The 23,879-nt window shown below is 38.9% G+C and overlaps 1 protein-coding gene across 8 annotated transcripts in view; it reads left to right on the top strand.

Moving 5' to 3' along the window:
- The window catches only part of IKZF2 (IKAROS family zinc finger 2), a 130,236-nt gene that overhangs the window by 64,779 nt on the left and 41,578 nt on the right, over positions 1-23,879 (top strand). For 4 of the 8 annotated variants that reach the window (XM_060781262.2, XM_060781293.2, XM_060781268.2 and 1 more), the window contains exons 4-5: positions 10,475-10,744; positions 16,884-17,051. In XM_060781262.2, the coding sequence (XP_060637245.2) occupies positions 10,475-10,744; positions 16,884-17,051 (438 nt within the window). The remainder of the gene's footprint in view (positions 1-10,474; positions 10,745-16,883; positions 17,052-23,879) is intronic. The other 4 variants (XM_060781313.2, XM_060781284.2, XM_060781276.2 and 1 more) reach the window with 2 other exon arrangements.

Below are 23,879 nucleotides of genomic sequence, written 5' to 3'. Positions count from 1 at the left end.
TACAAAGGATAGGAGAATTGCAAAGCTTTCGTGTTTGCTGTTCATTTGTAAAGACTATTAGCACATTTTTTGGTTCTCAGTTAGAAAGGCAAGGATGACAAATTGGGGGGGGGGCTTCCAGACAGCATTAAATCACGGGTTTTAAACAGGGGCAACAATCCTGGTACTTTAGAAGAGGTCCAAATGCAAACCTGTTGGTTCCAAAATTTCTGCTTCCGTTGTCCAGACTTGTTGTGAGATTTAAAGGCTCCCAAGATGGCCGCCCACAGGACATCCATTGGAAAATTACGGATTTGCAGATATGCAGAGAATTACTGCAAAAGTTCCGTTCTTTGTCCTGACTAGGGAAAATGTGCCTTTCACACATTTCATGAAGTTTCTGGCACACAAACAAAGTTTTTGCCTTCTAGTCAAGTGTCACCTTTGTTTTAGGAACTAACCAATCAGTAACAAACATCTAAAACCCAGGAACAAATCCAGATAAAAGAAATCTAATGATTTCCGATTGCAGGGACATACAGACATGCAAAGATGCAGATATTTGGTTCAAAACCATGATATTCTCACAACTGGAAATCTCACGATTTTTGCCTTTTGTAGCAATTGCTTCTGCGTTTACAGGGAATGGCGTCTGGCCACCCTCCTGTTTGCTGCAGAAGCTCCTGGGATAAAGGTACTGTCTGGATAAATTTTATACTTTCTTCCCTTATCAGGTTTATTTTGATTTCATTTGGGAGCAGATAAAATACAAAATTTGTGATTTATGATTTCATTTGGGCAAGACATTATTTCTGAGGCAAATAGCTTCTTTAATACTTTCACTAGACAAACTCTTGGGACTTCGTATTTCCCTCCATGAACTGCAATGTGCTTTGTAACTTGTTACTTCCACATTCTGTCCTAAGACTGATTGCTGCCTGCAAATCAGTTTCATGTTGTAGACAGCCATGAAACTCTTGTATGCTGCTGTTTACATATCACCTTATATAATTATCACTTATGAGTGACAATTCTTTGAGTTTCTAACGTATTTTAATTCTTGGGCATAAGCATTGGGTGGGATGGGAGGATCCAAACATCTTTATGAAGCTTTCTGAAGATCATAATAAACTGAAGCAAAAAATTAAGAAGAAATAAATAAGTATCTCGCTGCTCTTTGTCTTTCTGTTTGTTTTTTCCTGGCTAACTGGCTGTGTTGGAAATGGGAGCAGATTACATTCTTTATGGGCATATTTAATGAGAGGCCCCCAAGTCAGTAAAGAAGCAGGAAGTAAACGAAATCTTATCTGTATGGTCCCATATTTGGAATTTCTTATGCTCATAATGATCATCCCTGGAGCTCCTGTCCTGTACTTTCAGATGATAAGTAGTTGCCTTAGAGGCATGTTCTGGGTGGCTATGCCATATTGCTAATTCACTAAGTGTTGGTTGTTATGTTGTGCAAGATCCATGAAAGTATTTTTTCATGGGCAGTACCCCAAGAGCATGTTGGATTGGAGACCTGTTCTTTTTTGATCACCTATCGATGTGTCATAGGAAGCTGCCATCAAAAAAGTATTTTTGAAAGTTTCTTTCAAAAGCAGTTCATGATATGACATGGCCATAGCCATGCCATATTGACCCCCTCCTTCAGTGTGCCACCTTGAACAGCTCTTAAATCCTGGTGTTCAACCATACCTAATAGGAGAGAGGAAAATGTGCTAGTTAGTGAAATTTATATCCTGTGCATTAAATAAGAGAATAGAGTCACCTATGTTCTGTTCAGAACAGAAGTGAGCAAAACTGCATGCAGTTCTGAGCCATTTTTGTTCCTATTGTGTGATAGGCCATGGCAAAAAAGTAGGAGGTTCTTGTGGGGAGCAATGTATGAAAATTATTAATACACTCAAGCTAAACAGAAATACATTTAAGCCTTAGGGTTTTGTCATTCTATCACCTTGTTGGAAGGACAGCACAGCTTGAAGTCAGAAAAAATGTCTTGGTGCAACCATCCTGTACAGGGAGCTGCTACATTTACAGTAACAGCAAAGAGCTGTTTCCTCTCAAGATATTGTTGAATTCAACAACATCTTGAATTCCCAACCAAGACCAACAATGGAAGTTGTAAGTCAACAAGAGCAGCATTGTCACTTGTACAGCCTATTGGTTTCCTTTCACCTGCTACAAGAATCATGACAAACAGCAAGAGAACTCAGATTGGATTTTGCTTGAATAAAAACAGTCAAAGTCTTTGTGCCTGCCTAGCTGAAAGCCCTTCTTCACTACATAGTTATATACCATGATCATTTCAAGGGGAACTGCATAAGTAATGCACAATATTATTTTAAAGAATCCACATTTTATGGGATTAAAAAAAATAGTGTGCATTTCTTTTGGAGTGACCCTCGTAGCTTGGCCAGAAACACTAGAGGAGAATTCTGTGGCTAATAATTTCAAATCCTCCTCCAGGATTCTACAGAATGAAATTATGGCAGTTAGGGTAAAATAATTGCGCTATAATTGTGTAACGTGAAATGGCTCCATGACAGGGATCATCGAGCAATAACTGGATAGTGGAAAAGGGCCTCTGGCTTTCCAGTCAACTGCTTCCCAAGCAGCAGGGCCACCTTAAGAGCATTATGGGCTGCCAGGCAAAGCAGTGCACTGGGCCTTGCCTGCACAACCACACACACACACACAAATCTATATAAATAAAATTATAATGTTCATTTGTGGGATTAACATAACTCAAAAACCACTGGATGAATTGACACCAAATTTGGACACAATACACCTATCAGGCCAATGAATGACAATCACTCATAAAACACTGAAAAACACAGCAGAAGAGACTTTATAAAAACACCTAAAATACATTACAACGCATACGCAAAACCACACATATACAAAAATATACACACACACACACACACACATACACAGACTGGGCCACAGCAACGCAACACAGGGGACGGCTAGTTATCAATAAATTACGAGGTGTCAATTGCCTTTCACAAAACCATTACAATATTCTGCTTCAATAACATGCAGACATGCCAACTCTCTGCAATTCTCTGTTACAAGAAGCAGTTTTTCCCCTTCTACTTAGCAGGATATTTTAATGTAGAGGCATGTGATTGGAAGATTACATTCTGGTCTGTGTATAGTTCGGCACGTGTCCCCTGTGGTTGTGTGGCCCCCAGGCAACTGCCCACTATACCCATGCATTAAGGCTGAACTGTCAGACTTCTGCTTGAAATGTACAGAGCCCAAGTGATTTTAATCATTGCTGTAGTATGGTCAAATAAGTTAGCATCATATTAGAGTTTTGTTCTGTAAGCTAGGTATATGTGTTTTGTACTTTAAAGAAAAAAAGAAATAAAATCTGCTCAGCATACAGACTTAGTGGGGAAATAATTGCTGAGAGGTATATTATCTTTAAAGAACAACAGAGGAGATGAATATTCTGTATGCGCAGTTCAGAAATATTTACTGTATGGCTTTGCTTTTGTTTGCCTTTCTTGTACGTTCAAGATGCCATTGTGAGAAAAGAAACATGCAAGCAAAAAGCTGTTGGTTTGAACACTATGTCAGGGAATAACCAGAAACTGCAAGGAACTACACAGATGTATAGATTTAATGAGATACCACAATGCCATTTATTTATGCTAAGGATGGTGACACACATGGAACTAAAGAAAAGTTTGTAGTCTTAACTATTTTATATTTTTTGCATTGCCATCTGTCACTGCAGGCACAGCAGTGTGAGTATAAGTCTGAAACTTGTAGGCAAAAGCCATTCTTTATAATAGCTATTTATTTACATATTTTTAAGTGGGATAACTAATGGCGTAGGAGATCTAGCCCAACTATCTATAGTTTTCAAGTCCAAAAAGCAGAAGCATACCATAAGGTTAACTTCGTCTGCATTGTAAACCACTGCTGCTTTTGTAAAATGATGCCAAACTACTTTGAATTGTGCAGTGCTTAGTACAACTGCTGCTAACATGTTTCCAACTCATGGCTTCAGTTTTCTCCTATCCTCCAGAATTGCTTCCCTGCATGCACTTCCTCATGGTTACTGCTGTCCTTAAACTAACTGGAGCAAAATTGCTTGCACCTTGCTTCAGGTTTACTGTGAACAAAACAAAGACGGGTTGACTTTTGATCTACTGATATCCCCTGTCTGGGGACAGGTACAATGTCAAAGATAACATCAGGTTCAAGGACACAATGTGAGAAAGTGAGAAGCAAAGAGGTCGTGGGAAATGGAGAATAGTTTTGGAAGGGTTGCAGACATGCTTTTCTGTCTCTCCAATCTGTGTATGTATTTTTTAAATATTCACATGTGTCAAGTCATACCAAAGTGAGGATATACATTCAAGTGTTCATGTACTTTTAAAAAAAGTATGAATTCTAGGTTGGGCTAGGCTCCATATTGCCACTTGCATCAGATCTGTGCATGTTTCCTGGTTGATCAAGTGATAACCACACGGAAGTCTGTTTGTGTGCATAGTTTTCCCTAGCTGGAAGAAAATACAGACATATGTCTTAGGAATGTACATGGAATTTAGTTGAAACTGGTTTTGACTTATAGTAACCTTGTGCATGAAAAACTTCAAAGGGAGCTGTCATTAACAGATCTGTTAAAGTCTTGAAAACTCAGGACTTTGACTTTCTTGATGGCTTTTTAAAAATACAGTAAAATCCATGTATCCACAAGGAATATATTCCTGCACTTCATGTGAATATACAAAACAAGAGCTCACAGTGAATTTTATTGAAATGAAAGTTCTCCGTCCCAAGAATACCACAGAGTCATGCTGTAGGACCTAAAAATGCCCAGAGATTATATATTTTGTTGGACGTGGTTAAATGAAATCATAGATGTGGGGTTGTATTGATTCCTCAAAATGTAATGGCAGTTCTTTCACAACAGTAACTGTATATGCTACCCAAAATTTGGGAGATTTGAGTATTACAGAAACACAATTGATCCCATTCATTTCTTCCAATTTGGCCAAGAAATACTCTACAAGGGGCAAGGGACCCTTGTGAAACACCTCTGTGGGAATTGTTAGATCCTCTAGCACAGCTCTATGGTCAACTTCATATATAATTGGGCTTCTCGAGGAACTATTCTCTCGGTCATCCAGCACAACCCTATAGTTGACTTTTATTGGAGGACCTAGAGATTTCTAGGGGGAAAATGTATTAATCAAATCTGTGGACTACTACCTGACTAGGTCAGTGAAGCCAATAGAATAAAGAGAGGGCCAGTTTCTTCTCCTATGCTTAGATATGTTACTAGAGTACAGCTTGATACACATGTTTTGATCCTGTGGAATGTAGTCTACCACCAGGAGAAGTTCAGTCCATGTAAAATATCTCACCAAGATGGCTAATAGCATTTCACATGAGTGTTGAATCTCCTGCCAGTACAAAACACTGGAGTTAGCAGCCAAGGAGGCCCTACTGATAATGAGAAGCTGAACCCCTATAAGTGTCCTTGAGAAGCCTTGCTGATTTTCCGTGCCTATCAGTGCCCATGCTGGCTCTGTCCCTAACTGGCACCGATTCACTCCACCTGCAGACCTCTACCAGGTGCCAACATTTTTGCAATGAAAAGTTGGCAACCCAGCTAGCAGCTAGGCAGATGTCATCTTCTCAGCAGACAATTGTAAAGCAAATCCCAGACACTTTCCAGCTGGTTTTGTTTATTATTGCTGTACTTCATATTTATACTAAGGCTGTCAACTAGTTTCAAAAATGTTTAGTTTTGCCTTTTAATCTGGAAATAGTGGTGTGATCTGAGCCAAGGTGTGTGTATGTGTGTATGAATGTGTATCAAAGTGGCTAACAAACAGAACTTAATAAATTAGTAAAATAAATTAAGTTATCTTTGCTAACCATCACAATCAGTATATATTTAATGATTCACTGCATAGTTCTGGGATACGGAACTATCTGAATTTAAATCAGACAGCTAGATAGACAGGAAAAATATTCTTCTTACCAACACATCAGTTCAAAGTAATGTCCCAGTTTTACCCATCTATTCTTGCCCAAGTTATATGTTTGTGTTTCTTAATGGAGAGGATGTAGAGAAGTTTTGATTAAGCAAGATTTCTCCAAGACTAGTTTGGTGGGGCATCTTGCCCATGCATTCGAGAATTCACAGAACCTTTTCCAGAAATTCCTATCAGTACCATCTTACAACAAGATACCATATGCTTTGAAGGAGGCTCTGGTATACCTAAATAAAACCACCACCTAGTTCAGACCAATTTCCAAATCTGTGATATTTAGGCAATTTTTAAATCTGTGATATTCATTATTCTAAACCAGCCCCAAGGATTCTTGGATGAATCCTGGAAGCTGCATAGATTAAGGCCCAATTTTCTAGGACTTGGTAGAAGAATTGTTTTCTTATATCATTCCTGGGCTTTCAACGTAGCTAATATTTGGATAGTTCTGTCTTGGTGGAGTAGGAGGTAGAATTAATTGGTAGTTTGATAGCCTAGATTAATAGAACAGTGGGTAATGATTCTTGCTTTTAGCCTTAATTTTCTTTCTCATCCTTCAACGCTTTTAGCGATTATATACAGCTGCTAGGAACTGTGGGAGTAGGAAGTAATCAACGCATTCCAATTCTTATTTATATCTAAGAAGCAGATGTAGCAACCCTAGATATTTGAATGAGTGTCTATATCAGTATCACCCTACCCTACCCTGAGTTTTTTGGGCCACAACCTGAGACTAGGCAACAAGTTCTTGTGATGTTACAGATGTGACTACGTTTAATATCAGAAAGATAAGACAGTCAAAGCTTGAGTGAAAGAATGAGTTGCCACCTGATGGACTATGTCATAGACTAGGGAGAGATGGTGTTGACCAGATAGAAATTGGTCAAACATTACTCTGCTCCAAAGTGCCCTTGAAAAGATCACTTATTATGCCAATTTAGTGAAATTTCCCTCCCCAGGAGATTAATATGGCCCTTCTATTATAATGCTTCTACTAGCAGAGAAAGAGGAGAGAGAGTTAAATAAGAGTAATTTTGATAGTTCCATATCTTCATAATTGAAAGTCTTAAATACCAGTTGACTATAACTGGTAAACAGTAAATATAAGTAAAGTAAGGAGTGAAAAAGCATGTAGCTTCTAGTTTGATGAATGTTCACATTTGGCGAGCCGAGCACAGTAAGAGAATCTTAGAACATGGCATTCAGTTATAAATGTCAGCATTGGATATATTCCGCAGTTGTGATCAAATGCAAATGTTCAGATCAGGTCAGATCAAAAGTTGGTAAAAGTAGTTTTTTGGTAACAGCTTCCAAAATCCACTACGCATAATAGAAAGTGGACATGCCAATTGGGGATTCTTGGAGTTGTGATCCAAAAAAAGAAACTTTTAAAAGTGTGAAATAGATTTGAATTGTGTATAGATTTGAACTGTGTTTTTCATTTATTGAGTACATTCTCTGATGTACAGTTATTCTGTGGCCTCGGGGTAAGTCACTATCTTATAGCCTTAACAACTTAACATTGTAAAGGAAGTTAACCAACTAGATATTTTTATCTAGAAGTTTTTTGCTAACAATCCATGGAACAGAATGTTGAAGTCCCTGAAAATAAGCACATACCAAAATATTCTCTATTAACATTGCCTGGCCCCCTACAGTGCTTAACATTGACTGAATTGTACCTTAAATAAATTGTTCACAGAGTTATATACATATCTGTGAATGAAGTAATGCTAAACTGGATGGAATTACCTAGCTATCAGACTACTTTTAAATAGCTGATGAGATGTTGTAGCATTCCCCTCCTTAAAGATGTACATTTCTTTTACTTAATACTAGTTGGAGAGGAAATCTCCACACAGAAACAAGCTCTTCTGGCAAGTTCCTGATTATTGTAAGGAGTGAGAAGGAAGAGGATGGAAATATTTAACTGGAACCATTGCAGGTGTATGTGTGAGGTTTAACACCTTCTCTTCTATTAAGGAGGGAATCCTATAAATAGCTGCATTTGAACAATCTGCTTGGATGGATCGTTGGACTGTCCATGCTGGTTTCTGTTTTACCTGACTGGATAATTTATTTATTTATTTGCAGTATTTCTATACTGCTTTTTTCACCCCTAGGGGGACTCAAAGCAGTTTACACAAAGTAATGGCAAAATTCAATGCCAGTGCAAACAATTACAATTATACACTACAATTAGACATAAATCAGATTAAAACAATACATCCATAAGCAATAAAACAATCATTAAAACAATAAAACAGTATCATCTGTCGAATCACCGTTCCAATCATTGTCTTTCCGAAATGCTGCATACATTTACTTCTACTGCCCGAAGGCCTGGTCCCAAAACCATGATTTTAATTTTTTTTCTAAAAGCCAGGAGGGAGGGAGCGGATCTTACCTCATTTGGGAGTGTGTTCCATAGGCGAGGGGCCACAGCCGAGAAGGCCCTGTCTCTCATCCCCGCAAGGCGCATTTGCCATAGTTCCAAAACTATCAGAAAAAAGAGGCTGCCAAAGAATCGTCTCATGTGGATCTAAAACCTTTTTCAGTTTTGGACCCAATGGCTTGATATGCATCACTCCAGTGAATTGGACCTAAGATTGTTTGATGCTCCAAAAAACAAGCCATGTTATTTAAGAAAGAAAAAGAGGAAGCAAGGAAAGTACAAACATGGATTACAAAAAGCTTGTCTTCTCACTACCCATCAGTAACAACAGTGTTCTTCATTTAGTTAATTAACTTTTGGATACTCTGGGCAAAGATGAGTCTTTAAGGTTTCAAGGACCTTACACATCTTCCTAGTGTTTACAGTAGGAGGGACTTTTGGGGTGCCTGTAGATCAGTGGTTCTCAACCTAGGGTCCCCAGATGTTTTTGGCCTACAACTCCCAGAAATCCCAGCCAGTTTACCAGCTGTCATGATTTCTGGGAGTTGAAAGCCAAAAACATCTGGGGACCCCAGGTTGAGAACCACTGCTGTAGATATTAAAAAGGACAGTAGAGTCATGAGATCCTCCAGAAGTTGCCAGACTGCCATTCCCAAATTATTCACTAGAATAGTCAGTGGCGATGGGTGTTGGGAGTTGTATTTTGACACTGAAAAAAGTGCAATGTTTGATTATGCCATGAAGGTTATATCAGAGAGGGAGCACAACATGCATGGAGGTGGTCTCAGGTTTAGTTACCGGTGCTTCCCAATGAGAAAGGGGGATTCTGGTATAGCCAGGGCTGTCACAAGTAAGAATCTTCCATCCACTTGCATGTACAGAGTGACTTGGACTGTGGGATGGGCCTTATCAACATAGGCAATTGGAAAGTACAACCCAACACTCTTCAGCAAGCTACTGCAGTTTCAGGTCACGGGATAAACTAGTGACACACAGAGATGAATGAGTGAGTTGGTTTAAGGAGAAACACTTGGCAGTTGACAAGCTGTCACTCTTTCCCCCAGAATCTGCTCAAGGCAGTCTCCTAAACCTTCCTTATGGAAGGGCCAGCTCTGCCAGTCAAAGTAGATAACATAGATTGAGATGGTCCAACAATCTGACTCAGTGCAAGAGGGCCATTCACAAAACTGCTTAATGGGAGTTTAAACTACTGCCGTTTTAAAATTGAGAAAGATCGTGGCGGGAGGCTTAATTTATTTTTTATCATGATTATCTTTGTCATTTTATTTATAGAGAAATTAAAATATTTGGAATTACCCTAAAACTGAGTTAGACCAAGATAAATATGCCAATGGTCACTGTGGCTTTAATTAAGCTGGGGATGTCTGCTAGTAAGCCACCCTGTCATAAAAAAATAACCTTGTCTATTTATTATTGTATGATAACCTTAAATAATTGTAACAGCAGTTAACGAGTGTTTTTGCTGGGACCCAGTTTCCTATAATATTGATTCCATAAGATACTTATGGAATTAAATGTGCAGTGTGTTCCACTCTGCAGATTTGTGTTCTTTCCTAAGAGATTTCCCATCATAGCAGGCCAACTATGGCAAACTATGGCCTGCTATAACCCACCTTAATTGTATAGACCCTCCGTAGCTATAAAACCCATACCTGCAGTTTCATTTTCCAGGTATTCTGGATTATTATATGCTTTCCTTAGAAGTTAGGAGAGAGTGTATTGGAGGACCTTGCCAACTCCTATAGAGTATACTTCTCTAGGAGTTTGCAAGGTCCTCCAACACAATTCTGTGGCATGAGGTTGGAAGTGAGGTGAGTTAGGGTGTATCCATAGTTTCACATAACCACAATCTGGCCGGCTACATATCCCACCGCAGATATGAAGGTCTTATTGTACATATAATTTTCAGGAATTGGGAATGTCTCCTCTACTCTTTTTTTAAACCTGCCACTAACACAAAAGTATTCATGTTGGATATTTGGGTGCTAATAAGCTACGTAGTGGGAAGACAAGATGCAATTTTCTCAATATGCTTCCTCTCTTTAATTTGCAGCAAACTCCATAAAGCTAGAAATGCAAAGTGATGATGAGGATTCTGACAGGAAGCCCCTGAGGCGGGAAGACGGGATCAGGGGTCATGATGAAGGGAGCAGCTTGGAAGACCCTCTCACGGAAAATCATGAGATGGTGGAGCACAGAAAAATGCAGGAGCTGTCAGGCGAGGGAGGAATCCGGCTTCCGAATGGTAAACTGAAATGTGACGTCTGTGGCATGGTTTGCATTGGGCCCAATGTGCTAATGGTGCATAAAAGGAGTCACACTGGTAAGCAGCTGAAAGAAAACGTGATGACTGCCTTTGGCATCTGATGTTGATATTGCCTGACATCTGTTCTCTTGCCTGTCTTGATTCGCCAAGTCTAGCAAGGAATATCTTTTCCTTTCAAAATAGACCTGTTTGTTGGCTAGTTAGGAAGAACACTCAAAAGCATATGTTTAAGGCCTTTTCTATGTTGTGGTATGCAGGCATTGTAGAAACCATTATTTCTATATCAAGTGATCTTTATTTTGAAAGAACATCCTAAAATAAATCTTCTAAAATTAGAGTCCCTTTTTTGTATGGGGTTTAAAAGTATCCTCATTTTCTTTGTCTCTTGGATCTTTTAAGGCTTATCTGCCCCAGGTAGTTTGGGCTGAAGTAGATCTGCCCCAGAGGAGCCTCAGATTCAACCCTTACATGTCCTTAGTCTGCTTAGAGGTAAATAGGACATTTAGTTAAAATTAGGATATCCATCACCATGCAGGACAACCATCCAGTCTTAGATGTATCATGGAAGCTATGTCTAACAACAACTGTCCACCATAACAACACTTTTTAGTCTCCATGAAGTATTTAGTTTCAACTTACATAGGAGTGCAATCTAAGATTCACTGAAAACAATATAAAGTCAGAAGTCTAGTTTATTGTTCATTTCTCAGTTAAAACTATATTCATATTTGCAAAAGAAACTTGATAATGCTCGTAGCAGCTAAGTCAAATCAGAACTTTACATTATCAGAGAGTACCTGTTCTTCCTCAGCACTTAGAAAAGTTTCTCCTTGGTTACTCTCCAAAAAGTATGTTTTTCCAAGTTCTCTTTCTATTGGGTCCTAGTCTTTTCCCCAGTCTGTTCCGTTTTTAAGGATACATCATGTCTGGTCATTGTTTGATCCCTGAGGATTATTTTAAAGTGTTCACATTATAATAAATTTTAATAATATTTTAGGCTTTTAAAATGAATTAATAATGATGTAATCCTCTGCCCCCCCTTTCCAAATTGGTTTAAAAATCAGTAGGTTTTTCAGTTTCAGATTGTCTTAAGTGACAGTTCCATGGAAGCACATTCTAATTGTGTTGATGAAATATATTTATAAGCAGATGTGTTGTTCAGAGCTTTATGAACACTTTCACATGAAAATATATCATATACTAAGGATGTTTGGTTCACCCCAAAGAGATCGACATGTGCAGAGTGGATGTTTCATGATAACATTTGCCCAACCGAACATCCAAACCATTAGAGGACTTCTAATGCAAAGGCCAATTGATTCAGCTATTGTTTAATAAGAAAGAAAAACACTTAAATATGAAACTAGGGAGGAAGGAGGAAAAAGAGGAGGACTCAAATCAAGTCACATCCAAACTTCTGTCTAAAGACCTCTACTTCCAAACTCAGTCTTAAACATTTATAGATAGTGGTGCAAATGAAGAAGAGCCATAGCTCAGTTTCAGAGCACATATCTGGCATGTTGTGGTCTTAATTGTTATTTTTGGCATCTTCATTTAGAATGGTTATCATGTAGTAAGTCTGACTCTTACTGCCTCCTTCTCTTAGAAGAAGGGCTATGTGAACCCATGATCTTAGAAGATAGATTTGTATGGAAAAGGGTAGTATATGAATAGAAGCAGCAGTACTTGGAAAGATTTTCTTTTTGAGGCACACTTGTGTACTTTGGGAGTTGTAGCTTCTCCAAGTTCCAGATAGTAATGTTTTAAAGCAATTGTACTTGAATGTGCCATGGCTATAAATTACAAGCATTCACTTTGTGCTGGGTTGCATTAAATTGAATGGTAAATACAGAGATATTTTGGACATTTTACACTTTAGGCACTTCAGTGTTTTTTCTTTAAAAGAAGCATTGTGTCCAAAAAATAGAGATAGAGGGATTACATAAGCCACTGCCCTTGTTAAAGCCATTAGAGTTCCTATATTGAGGAATAGCGCTTGTTCCCTCTGTGCAAAAAGGCAGTGATGGCCTCGGCTATTCAGACGTTCTCAACCATGTAGAAATGATTTCTCTTTTGATGTGTAGCTTTGTTCTCTGCTTTGGCTGACCTCTGACATTTCATAGCTATTTTATTATATCAAACTTTCTTTTTGTATGAAGGAAAAGACATTTCCTGATGCATGTTTAGGCTTCTATTTTATTTAAGAGATGGCTATTTGTAGCTCTATAACATAAAAGACTGTTCAATATGGGCTATTTAAAATATTATTTTTTACAAGGTTGTTGTAAGGATTCCTGAGATACAGCTTGTGCATGCAACAAAAGAAAGTGGTAAAGTGCTAAGCTTGTAGAATACAATGTACCACTTCAAAATTTAGGTTGGTCAGGTATATTTTCTAGTAAAGATATTATATGTTCACATATATGGGTGTGTTTGTGTGTGTATGGGTAAGTCACGTTCTCTTAGCTTCAGAGGAAGGCAGTGACATGCCAAGGAATCTTGCCAAAAAAATCCTATGATCAGGTCACCATAAATCAGAAACATTACTGCCAGACAACAGTAACAACAACTCTTTGCGTACAAGCAGTTGTGAAGCACAGAATCCTGGATGAGAATAGAAATGTTAGATGTGCACAACTAAAATAATCCGTATGGTCATCTAAGAACATTGGCCTAAACACTCAGTTGCTTCTCCCCAGCTAGGGTAAACCCTATGATTCGTTGGAAAGAGTTGTTAAATTTATATTTCCTTATTGATTTGATGCAGGGATTCTCAAACCTTTTCAGCCATGGACCCTTTCTGAAGCAAAGGTTTCTCGTGGAGTCCCAAAAACTGTTTACACACATTACGGAGTTTAAGATCTTCTGGGGAGGCCCTGCTCTCGGTCCCACCACCATCACAGGCGCGTTTGGTGGGGACGAGAGACAGGGCCTTCTCAGTAATTGCCCCTCAGCTATGGAACTCCCTTTCTAATGAGATCAGGTCAGCCCCCCCCCCCTGTCCTTTAGAAGGATGATAAAAATATGGCTGTGGGACCGAGCCTTTGGGACTGTGCAATGAAGCAGCGATAGGAACCCTTAGAGTGCCAACCAAATTTGATATGGTTGTTGAGGCAGTTTTAACTAGTGGATTTTAACGTCGAGATATGTGATTTTAATGCTTTTGTATGGTCTAATATGTTTCAGCATTGAATGTTTGCCATTTATATGTTGTGTTCCGCCCTGAGTCCCCTTCAGGGTGAGAAGGGCGGAATATAAATGCTTTAAATAAACAAATAAATAAATAAATAAAGTATATACATGGGCAAACTTTTTTACCAATATAAACTTAACAGTATTTCAGTGGAAGACCCTATTTATTATTTATTATTTACTTCATTTATATACCGCTTTTCTAAGCCTAGGGGTTGTCCAGTGTAACCTCCTTCTGCCATGCAGTAAAAGCATAATCAAATCACCTCAACAGATGCCCGCCCTGCCTTTGTAGTAGTAGTAGTAGTAGTAGTAATAATAATAATAATAATAATAATAATAATAATAATAATGGCAGAAACTTCAGGGGCCATCCAGTCCAGCCTCCTTTTGCCATACAGGAAAAGCACAATCAAATCACCCCTTGAGTGGTGGGAGGGAAATAGGGTTTTGGAAGCAAGAAAAGTGAGGGGGAAAGGATCTGGGTGATGAGGAAAGTGAGGAAAAAAGGTCTTTTAGGGGTGAGGGAGGTGAATAAAAAAGGCTTTCAGGGCAAAGAAGGTGGGGGAGGGGAAGGGGTAGGAAAGAGGAGGAAAAGCTTGGAAGGGGGGAGGAAGGGGAAAGCGTGGAGCCTCTCAGTACCTTTGAGAACCACCGATTTAATGGATCCATGTAGTTGAGAGTAACAGTTGAATTTAGGCCAAGGTCTAAAATTACCTAGCTATACCACTTGGAATCAAGGCACTTTTTCTACCTAAACATCCATTTGAAAATTAGTACCCTCAAAATGATTACTTCTCCACTTGACTGTACACGACAACATACTCCATTTGTCACTAGTGGCATATTGAACAGCAAGCAAGGAAAAGAGGTCCACTGTATTCAAACGGCCCTGCCTGATCTCCTGGAGGGAGTTCTTACTTGCGATGATGTAACAGGTGCAAAGTAAGCAGATAAGTAGGCAGTAATTGTGGCTGTGAAATATAATTAGCTAGCCAGCTCTCTCTGGAATGACACCAACATGCACTATGTATTACTTCTCAGCCTTTTGTTGTGAAAGTTCAAGCCATTTACAGGTTAAGTATCTGTTATTTGAAATGCTTGGGACCAAAAATGTTTTAGGTTTTTGTTTGTTTGTTTGTTTGTGGGTCGATTTTGGAATATTTGCAACTACAGTTTGAGTGTCCTTTTCTTGAAAAGTTAAAATTTCAAAGAATCCAAAAGGTTTTGAGGAAAGGGAGGTATTGATCCATCCAGACCACCTCTGAATTTTTCTCAAGGAGCTGTCACTCCTGAACTATCTGAAATTTAATTGGAGGGGTGGGATGGAAGGAGGGAGGATTCTGAGTTCTGCTGTTGGACTTAACACAAATCCACTGTAAAAAGCATACATTGAGGAGGAAAATGCCCAAATGCATCTGGCTGCTGTGAGCTCATGGAGTACTACAAAGCTCCAGCTGCCTAGTTTATCAAGCTTGTGCAAGAAAGAATAGGGCAGGAGAAGAGTTTGGCTTTTTTGGATGCCCAATTGTACATGTTTTGCCAATGTATGATGGAAACTACTTCGTCATGTTGTTTCTTCTATTCAGTTGGTCCCATCTCACAACTTTTAAGTTCTACATCTGCAATTTTGCTTTAACTTTCAATAATTAAACCTACTTTTTATTTTAAATTCATCAATAGTGTTGAGTCAATAATGAGGACTATCCTGCAATGATCTACAGTTTAGAAATCCTAAATTACTTCAGTGTTACCTAATCTCAGGCACTTAAACTACCTTAAATACAAATAATAATAATAATAATAATAATAATAATAATAATAATCTTTATTTATACCCCGCTACCCAGGGGACTCGGTGCAGCTTACATGAGGCCGAGCCCAGAATACAGCAATACAAGCAATAACAACAGGAATACAAGCAATTAAAATCAACAAGACAGTAAAACAATAACATTAACAATAGGACAACACACTTTAAAATCTATGGGTAGGCCAAATGTAATTAAAATTTAAAGATAATGCTGGACATGGGCGAAAAAGTGATGCCACCACAAACATAACAATTAAATTAACAGAATAATTATATCCTTTTATTTCCATAAACTTTGTGTCATTGTGAGTTAACAAGTGGAGAAGGTCCCCAAACCACAACAGTTAAAATTTGTGAATTATCTTTCCTGAAAGCAGTTTAATGTATGCATGTCTTGGGTGCTTGTATTTTTGCATTTTGGAAGGACAGTTTGTGATGTCATAAAAAAGCCACAGAAATCCCGCTTTGTTGGATAGTGGATGCATATAGAAGAGTGGGACATTTCCCAGCAACCAAAAATGGGTTCTTGTTTTGAGTTCTTCATCAGTGAAGGTATTTGTACTGTGAAGTTTTCCGGTATCTTCACAAAATGCTCCGCATTTCAGAGAATCATAGAGTCATAGAGTTGGAAGAGACCTTGTGGGCCATCCAGTCCAACCCCTTGCGAAGAAGAAAGTCACATTCAAAGCATTTCTATTCGCATTATGCAATGCTACCCTGAAAGATGTTCACACTTTTTCTTGGAATCTACAAAGTTATATGAACCTTGCTATATAATAATCAGATCTTAGGTGAGGCTAATGGTAAATATCCAGGTCTTCAGGAGCTGTTCACCTACCTGAAGAACTTCAATTAGAAATGTCATGGGTGGAACTTGTGGTTTTTAACATGCAAAGCATGCACTCTACCACTGATGAACGTTTACTGTGTCTAATTCTTGAACCATCAGGCAAATGAATTGAAAGAATGATAAGCAGGACTTCTCAAGGGCCCCACGCTGTCAGCACTGCTGATAGATCTGTTATTATTAAATATGTTGTCAGGTGCTTTATGAAGGAAGGTTTGCAACCCTCCTAGATTTTCTTTGTCATATTTATTAGTGTACCTGCTCCAACTTTTGGTAAAATGGATTCTTACCTCTATCAGCCATGTTTTCCTCAGTGATTGTCTCCACTGTGTTCTCCTTTGTAGGCGAGCGTCCATTTCACTGTAACCAGTGTGGAGCATCCTTCACACAAAAGGGGAATCTACTGAGGCACATCAAATTACACTCGGGGGAGAAACCGTTCAAATGTCCCTTCTGTAGCTATGCTTGCCGAAGGAGGGATGCCCTCACTGGACACCTCAGGACACACTCCGGTGAGTCTCTTTCATATCTTATAATGTTGAAGCTATTGAATCTGCATTAAACGCCATCTTCTTGTGATATGTGGAACTATCAGACATTCAAAATAGGTGCAGTTTGCTGCTATGAGGACTTAGTTTTCAGTTACACATTTGGACTGCCCCTTGAATGGCTGTGATGGAAATACAAAGGTTGATCATGTTATTCTACATTTTAGTTTTCATTTTCTGTCCCTAAATAATAACTTTAAAGTGTTATGATATTCTTAAAAGCAACATTGTTTTAAGTGAAGACTTGACTTTGAAGGATAGCAGTGGAAGATTTGTGGGTCTTGAGAAGTGGAAAGGTTTTTAAAGATTACTTTCTAGCCGTGGAAAGTCATAAACCCATCCCCAGCTGTTAAACCCCAAAGATCTGTTTCCTACTGATAAGATAGACAATAGAGTGAAGAAGGGTTTCTACCATGTTTAGGCTGGATGCTCCGCTTTCATTTTACAGATCACTCCTTCAGTGATAAGCTAAACATAAGTTTTTAAGATAAGAATTGTGGTTTATTCAGTATAGGAAAGATACCAAGCTATGCAGGAAGAACTAAATCTTCTAAGGAACAGACTGCTCAGGTGCAGGTGAAGATCCTAGCTCCTGGGGGACACCATCATTGTAACAAAACAGTTGGTCTGCATTGGTTTTCAGTTTTGATCTTTCAATCTAAAGTGGCACAGAATATTTTTTTTTTTTGCATGAAGTTGAACAACAAATGAAGACTTTCCTTGTGTACATTTTATCTTTAGTGATGTTTTGTGGTAAATTTTACATCTGTTATTTTGAATAGGTGTCAGAAGAGGTTCTGCTTTCACTCACTCTGCAAAACTGTTCCCCTGCCCAGATTATACTGTGGGTTAAAAATCCTTTCTTCAGCTTCAGTAGGCCCTTCTCCTGTTTGTGTACACATTTCTGAATGTTAAACACAGTTACAAAGTCTCAAAGTCTTGAGATGGAAGAAATACCAGTGAACCACTGACTGAGTGTTTGGTCGTATCTTTAATTCTTCTTTGCTACAATTCCTGGATTAATTGAACTTTGAACTATCTTATTTAGAAAAAGAAGTGTCTTCTTCAATAAACCCCAAAGTCACTTAATCTAAGAATCGTAGCAAACAAGAGTGAACAGGAAACTAAGTGATCCAGCAGCAATCAGCCCATGGTTGAACAGTATTCTTTCCATCTCAAGACACTGAAATTACAGCTGTGTTTAACATTCAGGACCATTGAACAGAGACTGCTTATTTGTCTACTTCTAATAGATCCCTAGTATGCCTTTCTTTTCAATGGACCACAGGTTTATACTTTTAAAGAAGCTAGTTATGCAAGATTAAAAGTTAGTCATATGATGTAGTACAGGGTGAGGCAACATAGCTTCTTTCTTTTCAAAACTTAATAAAACCCATTGTTTGAATCAGAATTTTTTATTTTTTTTATAATGTAGGCGCATACCTTAAGTTTTGTTTTACGTCGTATCAAATTAGATCAAATTAGGTAGGTGACGTCCCCCATTCTCCATTCTCCATACACTGAGTAAACCGATTTCTGCCGTTCGTCATGACTCTTGCCAGCATAGCAGGCGTTATGTTGGCAATTTACTCCTGGATGTTGGTCTTCAAATCTTGTAGGGTCCTTGGACGGTTCATAGAAACATGGGATTTAAAAAAAACTCATAGAAAAAAATCACAAGGGGCCAAATCTGGAGAGCGGGCCGCCCACTCCAAATCCGCTCGAAAAGTAGGCCTCAATGGCAAAAGCACACTCCTCACTGTTCCAACGCATGATGGCAACTGAACTGTATCAGGACAAAACTTTGTACTCCTGCCTCTCGCACGAGACCACTAGCACTCCGCTACGTCTTCAACCGACTGAATGGCGCACATTTTTAAAAAAGAAGTTATACTGCCTCACTCTGTATAACTTTCCATGTTCTCATGTTGAACACAAGCATGGTAATGTTGATAGCACTTATTATGAATTACTAGTCTATTTTTTATTAAACTAGGAAGTTCTAGAGGGGCAGTTACTATGTATCACTAGGTGCTGTTAGGAAAAATAGTTTTATAAACAGGAAACCACAGTGATGTCACAAATAGGGGGGAATAAAGTAATGTGTGAACATCTAGTATAGGGGATATTCATCTTTATTTTCATCTTAATGCCAAGAATGAGTAATTCCTGCTATAGTCTCCCTGCTAAATTAGAATGCAAAAATGTCTACTTAGTTCCAAATCACTCATGCTTCAAGAAATATTTATTTGTGGAGATTACACAGAAAAATTTTCTGTGCAGAAAGAATACTTTCTTTGCAAAAGGGCATATAGTTTTGTGTAGAAAACAGCACACATACACATAGTTTTTTTTGTGCAGAAACATATGTATTTTTCTGTGAATACAATATGTATTATGTGAAGAAAACATATTAAATATGATCCATTCAAGTAAATCCCATTTATTTGAATTGATCATATTTGCTTTCAAGCTGTAGTCATTAGATCCTACTGCAACCTTATTTGTATCCAAAGTAGCTTGACTGATGCACCACACTACAGATAATGTATTGGACTTCTGTGGTAACCTAGGGTGCTCCTGATAAACTGGGCTTCCTAATGAAAACCAAATGAGCACTAGGACTTGATCCTGAAACTATTGTGAATTTCAACTGACACTACCCACATACCTATATTTTGTTGTATGCAAAAGTTCACCAAGTTTTATACTAAAGGTTTTCCACCTTAGGGAGCCACTTTTTACTCTGTTTAAGCCCTCTGGTCACTCTTCATTTCTTTCTTTAATCAAAGTGGTCCTGTCACTGCTCCTTCTTCCTTCTCAGAGTGGCTAATTTGCACAAATTGCAAAATGGGTTGCACAGGAAGTGTTTGCTTGCACACATTTTTGCATAATTGTGCTATGCTGACTTGAGGCAAGGCATACAAGACTCTCTGCCATGTGTAACAGAGGAAGAGATTTATATCTCCTTAACTAAATGTTGAGTTGTGGTTCCTGTGTTAGATAGGTACAAAAAACATAGACAGTTTATTTGGCGCAAGCAGATTAAATACAATGATTACAAATAGATGGCGAGAAAAAAAAATTCAAGGAAACATCTTTCTTTGAGACTAACACACATACATGATTTAAGGTTTATCAGAAGAAAGGCAAAGATCATTGGCTTTTTCTGTTTATGTATCATTTGAGAGCATGTACGAGGGGTATTTTTTAAGTAAGGTCCGTTGGAACATAAGTACACAACGAAAGTTTATTTCAAAAAAGTAAATTCATTTTCAGAAAGTGCATACTTCACTCTATTTTTCGACATAGTTGCCAAGTTTGTTCAAACACTTATCATACCTCTGAACCAATTTTAAAATACCCTCTTCATAAAAACTTGTCGCCTGCTCCGATAACCAAATCGTCTGTAATCAAAGAAGGGCGACCGGAGTGGTCCTCATCATGGACGTTGTCACGGCCATCTTTGAATTGTCGTACCCACTTACGCACTTTGCTTTCACTCATAACAGTATCACCGTACACTTCACAAATCTGTCGATGGATTTCTGCAGCAGGCAGAAATTTTTATGAAGTAAAGCAGCTCTATGAACTTTTTAAAGGTCCCAATCCATATATTCATATTGATCAAGATGGCTGATCAAGATGATTGAACAAAGTGGTGGAGGAGGGATCTTTGCAAAACACATGGTGCTGTGAATTTTGAATGTGTCCCTTTGTAAATCTCTTTATGCATTAAGCAATCTTTCAAAAAAAACAAAAACAAAACAGCCACATTCCAGTTTGCACAGTCCATCCATGGCGGTTACATTTCTGGACCTAGCATGGACATTATGCAAAACCACAGTTAATTGTGCATCCTTTTGAAATGAAACACTTCTGGCCCAAAGGTATTTATTTATGTATTTATTTACTTCATTTCTCACCCCTCAGGGGGCTCAAGGCAGCTTACAAACTCCGGCAAAATTCAATGCCGCGTGGATATAACAATCAAACGCACCCCATCAAATTATAAAATAGTTTAAACAATTAAAACACATAAGCAATACCACAGAGTCATGCTGGAGGATCTTGAAAATCCCTTGAGTTTCCTTTTTTTTTTTTGGTCAGGACATGGATTAAAGAAACTGTGGATACTGCTCCCATGGATATGGAAGTCAGGCCATACTAAAATAAATTTTCTCACCAGATAAATGTTCTGTTTGTTTTTCTTTCTTTATTTCACATGTTACCGCTCAGCCCCCAAGAAGATTATCAAATGAAAGCAATTAAAACTCTCTCTCTCTCTCTCTCTCTCTCTCTGTATGTGTATGTGTCTGTCTATCTATCTATCTATCTATCTATCTATCTATCTAAATTGATTTTCAAAAAGACTTAAAACAGCCTTTAAAAATCTAAAATATAATTTTGAAATAAAGCATACAATTTCAAACATTAAAAGTAATTTGGACATGTTTTTGCTGTCCAACTGAATCCCAAAATAGAAAAGCATGCATTTTAAACCATTTTTATCCTGAAGTATTTATTATCTCCATTTTGAACACCTTTGAGTGGAGAACTGCATCACAAACTTGAGAGAAGTGTGAAATATGGTGAATAATTACTTTCAGAGTTATGTATCAGTCCAGTGAGTTTGGTTCATCTCAGTTCCCACCAACATTTCCAAAGTATTGTCGAAGGCTTTCATGGCTGGAATCACTAGGTTCTTGTGGGTTTTTTCGGGCTATAGGGCCATGTTCTAGAGGCATTTCTCCTGATGTTTCGCCTGCATCTATGGCAAGCATCCTCAGAGGTAGTGAGGTAACATTTCCAAAGATTTTTCAGCAGTCGTTGATCTCAGTCTTTTCAATATTCCACTGCTATATCGCCAGCAATGTCCCTGGTGACACAGTGGGTTAAACCCTTGTGCCGGCAGGACTGAAGCCCGACAGGTCAAAGATTAAAATCCAGGGAGACCGTGAATGAGCTCCCTCTGTCAGCTCCGGCTCCCCATGCAGGGACATGAGAGAAGTCTACCACAAGAATGGAATAACATCAAAACACCCCAGTGTCCCCTGGGCAACGTTCTTGCAGACGGCCAATTCTCTTGCACCAGAAGTAACTTGCAACTTCTCAAGTTGCTCCTGACACACACACACAAAAGTTTTGCCATACCCTGAAAGTTGCCATTGGGCTAATGTTGTCAGTTGGCTCAGTTTAAACCAAGTAGTAGGTTTAGTATTAGGGGGACACAATTTAGGAAGTGTTACTTTGGGGCAACTACAATTCCCAGAATCTCCAGTCAGCATGAGAGAGATTCTGTGAGTTATAGCCCCAAAATGGACTATGGGATCATATTTGTAGCAGGACTTTCACTTTTTTAAAAAATTAAAATTATACCCCAATTATACCCCGATTAAGATGGCTCATAATAGTAAATTAAAACAAGTGTCAGAGGACATAACCCACAAATCAGTTGTTAAGATCTCAAATCAAACCAAGGTTCAGTAAGTCCCCCTCTGGGGTGAGAAGGGCGGGGTAGAAGTAACCGAAATAAGCCTGACATAGCTGCAATTAGGGGCCCATCCAGACAGGCCTTTAAATTGAGACCTATCTCAATTTCACTGGAGGCGTCCAAACGATGCCTCTGGTGAAACCGAATTAATTAGATACCCCATTAGATCTGGGCCTTCCTGAAATGGGGTATCAGGCCTGTGCGGACTCACACCTGGGTAGTTCCAGGAATTAATTCCAACTGGAATTAACCAGGGGTGAGTTCCCACAATCATCACACACTTATGGGCTCCTGGAGGCCAAAATTGCAGGATGGTGCGCACGGCCAAGCCCCCGAAAACAACCCTTAAAATTATAAAACTTACTGGGCCACCATTAAAGTGGCTCTGCAGCCCTCCTGGCATGTAGAAATGAAATGCCAGGAGAAGAGGGGTGGCAAGGAGCAATCCCCCCCCCCTCATATCCTGGTGCATCATTTCTACATGCAGGAGAACCAAAGGACCAGCTTAATGGCAGCCCAGCAAGTTTTTTTTTAATTTTAAGGGTTGTTTGGGGGCTTTGGGATGGCATCTAGACACCCCCCCCCCCAAAAAAAGCCTGCTTTTTTAGGAGGGATCCATGCCAAAGTGGGTTTCTTAAATCTGCTTTGGTATGGATTTTTGCACTGTCTGGAAGCACCCTAGATTGATCAGGTGCATAAGAGGGCAAGTGGTTGCAGCCACACGAGAGGGGATTGGGCAAGCCTTGAGGCCTTCCTTCAGAGAAATTTTGAAAACACCTGAGTCAGAGAACTACCTTTCTAGGGTTCAGAAAGATGAACTTCAGGAACTCTAAGGTAAATTAGGAACAAATATGTTACCCCGCAGCATGATGCAAAAAGCACACATACCAGCCTTGTAGTGTCTGTTCTCAGTTGAGAGAGGGCTTTTTTCCCCCCAACGTGGCCTGGACGTTGATGTATTCTAGATAATAGTGTAAGAGGACACTCTTTTTTCCCTCATTTATTGATGTAGGAGATTTGTGCAAAGATGTTCTGGAGAGTGTTTCAAGGGTGGAAACCACTTATACACACGTCTAAACTATGGATTCTTACTATATCTGTTACACCTTTTCCTTTTAGTATCCCTGATTTCACTTACTCATAATCATGGTGACAGGGATCCTTCCTTCCTTACCATTTGCTTGCCTTCATCCTTGCAACAGGCTGCTAGTTCACACATTATCTTGTTGCCAGAGCATCGGCAGAAAAAGGCAGGGGGAGTAGGGAACCAGGTTGTCCACACTGAGCCCTGATTGCAG

The sequence above is a fragment of the Anolis sagrei genome, chromosome 1, assembly GCF_037176765.1.
Source record: "Anolis sagrei isolate rAnoSag1 chromosome 1, rAnoSag1.mat, whole genome shotgun sequence".
In the NCBI taxonomy this organism is placed as follows: Eukaryota; Metazoa; Chordata; class Lepidosauria; order Squamata; family Dactyloidae; genus Anolis; species Anolis sagrei.
The sequence above is the reverse complement of the archived record's forward strand: the minus strand, read 5'-3'. Positions and strand labels throughout refer to the sequence as shown.